Source organism: Equus przewalskii, chromosome 19 (genome assembly GCF_037783145.1).
Source record: "Equus przewalskii isolate Varuska chromosome 19, EquPr2, whole genome shotgun sequence".
NCBI classification, from domain to species: Eukaryota; Metazoa; Chordata; class Mammalia; order Perissodactyla; family Equidae; genus Equus; species Equus przewalskii.
Window position 1 is genome coordinate 31,927,927 of NC_091849.1, and position 3,798 is coordinate 31,931,724.

Here is a 3,798-nt window from a genome sequence, read left to right on the forward strand (position 1 = left end):
GAAATTCTGTCCTGTCTATCTTGTGCCCAAGCACCTATGACAGGGCTGGGCCATGAGTCAGTAAGTGCCTAATGAGGTTTTATTGAATGAAAGAGGTCTCTTTCCCACCATGGACCCAAATCTCAGGTTTCAGCCCTGCCCCTATTGCTCTGCCTCAGTAAAAACACCAGCCATGGCCCAGTCTAAAAGGTCAGTTCTGTTTTATTAGATCTGGGGGAAAGGACTGACTCAGTGGCCTCTATCCTTTTTCCCACACTATGCCCTCCCCCCATCTTGGGGCTCTCTCCCCGCCACTACCTATTCACCAGCCTCTATCTAACCCTCCTTCCCCTTTTAGTCCCTATGCTGCCCTCCCCCTGGCCAGCCAGGTCCTGAAGGCCAGGGCCTCAGCTGTGGGGGCGTGTACTGAGCACCAGGCAGAGGGAGCTGAGCCCAGCGCCTGCCTTCTCCAGTTCCGAGCAGGAGACAGGTACCAGGGTGACGTCAGAGAGCTTCTGCAATGCCTGTAGGGAGGACATGGAGTGGGAAGAGGGGAGTAAGACCCCAAGGCCACAGCCAGCTCCCCCTTCTAGCCAGCTCAGAGTAGCCCCATCCAGGCTTCTAGAGAAGGTACCCCTCCTTCCTCCTACTAGGAAGGCCTGAGACTCCTTTCTCTGGTTGTTGGTGGTGGGGCTCCTGCTTTCCCTCACCTCCTGACTGTTGGGCAGGTCCCCACCTCCACGGTGCAGGAGGAAAGGGGGCACACCCGGCAGCCCAGGACGCAGAAAGAGACAGTCAGCAGCAGCATCATCTGGGAGGGTCAGAGAGGCATAGGGGTGATCCGTCAATACTGCCATTGCCTGGGGGAGAGGAAAGAGGAAGCATTCAAGTCTCAGCTTCTCAACTGAGTCTGGCTGCCCTACCACCGCTAAGGGCAGAGGTACATTTGTGGAATAATAATGACAGCAAGCACATAGAGCTTACTGTGTGTTAGGCACTGTTCTAAGCGCATTAGGACCTTTGCTAATTTCCACCCGGGACTCAAATGCAGTTCTTTCCACCTGCAACCCTTTTCTCCCCTTCTCCAGCCCCCACCTGTCAGTCCCATCCATCCTTTAAGTCACAGCTTAGATGCCACCTTTGGGGAGTTTCTTGAAACACGGGGAGACGATGTTAATCACTCCTGTTCTGCAGTCTCCCGGCTCCCTATCTCCCTATAGTAACTTTTTGTTTTCTCGGGTGTTTTCACACTAGATGGACAGCTCCGTGAAGACAGGGGTTCGAGCTAATTTTCTGAGCCTCTCAGCTCCCCGCCTCCACGGCCCGGAGCCACGCCCACTTTTGTTGGCCGCGCTCCAACCTGCCCCCCCAAGCCCCGCCCCTCCTCACCCTGACAGCCTTTTGGGCAGCTTCGCTGCTACCCGCCACCACAGTGCGGGGTCCCCCCATGCCGCAGAGGCCGCGCAGGTGGGAAGGGCTCGAGACCGGCACTGTGGAGACGGCGAAGTCCTAGGGGGAACAAGGGAAAGTATTCAGGGACGCGGGAGGGGCCAGGGGATACCCTCAAACACAGGCTGCTCTCAGCCTCCCCCTCCTCAGCCCCCGCCCCGCCCCTCCGACCCCCATCCCCTCCCCGCTCCCCCAGCCCAGTGCTAGTCCCCGCTCCTCACCCTGAACGTGTCCGCCACGATCTCAGCTCCTCGGTGATTGGTCCACTTGGAAAGGCCTACGAAAAACTCCCGGCCTAAGCCCAGGGAGGCCGCGGAGGTTTGAGGGCGGGAGTGAGTTGGAAACTAGGCCCGAGATGGCCCAGTCTCCTTAACTCTGCTTCCCTGTGCCAAGCCCCAGGGATGCAAGCGCTGCAGCCTCACCGGTGAAGAGAACATCAGTGCCATCCAGCGTCGCGTTCTCGTCCCCCATCTCTACGATTCGGAGCCCCAGGTCCTGGAGGGCTTTGCGGACTCCATCGACCTTAGAGCAGGAGAAGAGGGAGGGGGGCTCAGATATTCCCACCCCCAATTCTTCCCTAAAGCCCCGGACGTCCAGATACTCCTTTCCCTCTACCCCAACTCGCGCCCAGGCGCTCACCTCCGGCCTGCGTGCGGGGCTCCAGGGCCGCGTGATTAGGGCCGTGTCCCCTTGGATCACGGCAGTGTCACCGAGCAGCGGTCCCAGCGGCAGCGACTCTTCAGGAGGCAGTTCTAGCAGCTGCAGCCCCAATCGCTGCCTCAGTTTACCGCCGAGCACCCCGTGCTCCCTCTGAGCTTTGGCCAGGTCCAGAGCCGGGAGGCCAGCCCCTGCACCCTCCCCCGACGCCAGGCTCTCCGGGACCCCCCGGATCAGGGCATGGGAGCAGCGGCCCAGCCCCTCCCCCGGCGTCCCCATCCCATCCACACAGACGCCCCCTCCGGCCGCGCTGATTTCTTAGTTTTCTCTTTTTACTTCACCTGTCTGGGAGAAGAGACAGAAAGGAGGGAGACAGAGAAAGAGACATGCAGAAAAGGGCGTAGCGGGTGGTTAAGAGCGCCCGGGTCTTCCTTCTGCCATCTCTGGGCGCCCCTCCCACTCCGCCCCACCCCCTCCAGACCTTCCTCTGCTGCCGACTCCACTCGACCCCGCATCCTCGCGGGTCTGCTTCTTTAGAGGAAGTCCGAGGAACAAGTCTGGGATCCCTAATCTCCGAAACACCTGTTGCCCCTGCTCGGGGGCTTCATGAGGTCCCTGCCAGGCGCCCCTCTTGGCAGCCGCTAGGATGCGCTCACTCCCCAAAAATGCAGCGGCCCCGCCCCCTTAACCCTCGGCTGCTCGCTGCCATAGAGACCCGATGTGCCGCGAGGGACCCACAGGGGTTATGGGACAGGGGACAGCTCGGGGGAGAGTCGGGGCCTGGGGGATGGAAGTCCTGGACATCCGAACGAGAAAGAGAGAGAGAGGCAAGGAGGGAGGAATTAGAGACTAAAGAGTTAAACATCCTCTCTCCACCCTGGCCGGTCACTCTGCCCTTAGCGCGACCCAGTATAAACCAGACCGACTCCCGGAGGACTGGGAGAGGTCTAAAACGAAATCCGAGAGGCGGGGAAACGGGGGGCGTGGTTCCGGGGAACGGGCGCTACTCGGAGCTCCAGGACCCGGTTCCCGGGTCTCCCGGTCCATCTTCCCAAAGTCCACGCCACTCAGCTCCGCGCCCAAATGTCGACCCCTGCACTCTGTCTGGTGCAGGCATGGGCCCGGCACCCCCAAACTCCGGCCTCTCCACGGTCCAAGTGACACCTCCCACCGCCAGACTCACCTCCAGCGGCCACCCCCACTCCTGCCGCTCTGTGATCTTGGCTGGAGCCCCACCCCCCTGAGGACAGAGTTGGTGGAGAGTCCTAGTCTTTAAGCCTCAGGGACTGGAGCTTTGGCTTTGAGGGGCCCCTGGGTAGGCGATCTCAAGTACTACGGTGGGGCGGGGGCGCGACGGTCTGGCGGCTCCGGGGCATTGTCTAAGCGGGACGGGGCGGGGCTCCTCGAGGTCACGCCCACTCCGCCCGGCTATGCCGCGCCCGCTCCCCCCGGACTGCGTCCCCCTTCTCTGAACTTGGCCCCGCCCCGCGAGCGCTGCCCAGGCCCACCCAGATCAGGCTGGCCCTGGCGGCTGGACTGTAAATGCGACATGGACGAAAAAGCAGCGCTATGGTGGACCGGCACTAAAAATGGCAGCCCCACCACAAGCACCTCTTGTAAATTTCTGGCTTCTGCCCTGAGCTCAACGTCACTGACCCTTCATTCCTTGTTACCCACACTTCAAGTCTCCTTTGTGTAAAAAGAACACAAAGA

At 60.9% G+C, this 3,798-nt stretch overlaps 1 protein-coding gene across 4 annotated transcripts; it reads right to left on the reverse strand.

Annotated features, from left to right (window-relative positions):
* Nucleotides 1–183: 183 nt before the first annotated feature.
* On the reverse strand, nucleotides 184–3,526 carry DDAH2 (DDAH family member 2, ADMA-independent). Of its 4 annotated transcripts, none has more exons than XM_070585456.1 (8): nucleotides 3,269–3,488; nucleotides 2,567–2,881; nucleotides 2,068–2,426; nucleotides 1,851–1,950; nucleotides 1,650–1,723; nucleotides 1,369–1,488; nucleotides 690–839; nucleotides 184–503 (listed from the first exon to the last, which is right to left on the reverse strand). In XM_070585456.1, exons 3-8 carry the CDS (start codon nucleotides 2,362–2,364, stop codon nucleotides 387–389), a joined length of 858 nt encoding a protein of 285 aa, XP_070441557.1. In that variant the 5' UTR covers nucleotides 2,365–2,426; nucleotides 2,567–2,881; nucleotides 3,269–3,488; the 3' UTR covers nucleotides 184–386. The 4 variants fall into 4 exon arrangements, with proteins under 4 accessions (XP_070441557.1, XP_070441555.1, XP_070441556.1 ...); XM_070585454.1 differs by having other exon boundaries at nucleotides 2,068–2,430; nucleotides 3,269–3,475; XM_070585455.1 differs by lacking the exon at nucleotides 2,567–2,881 and having other exon boundaries at nucleotides 2,068–2,430; nucleotides 3,269–3,526.
* Nucleotides 3,527–3,798: the final 272 nt, after the last annotated feature.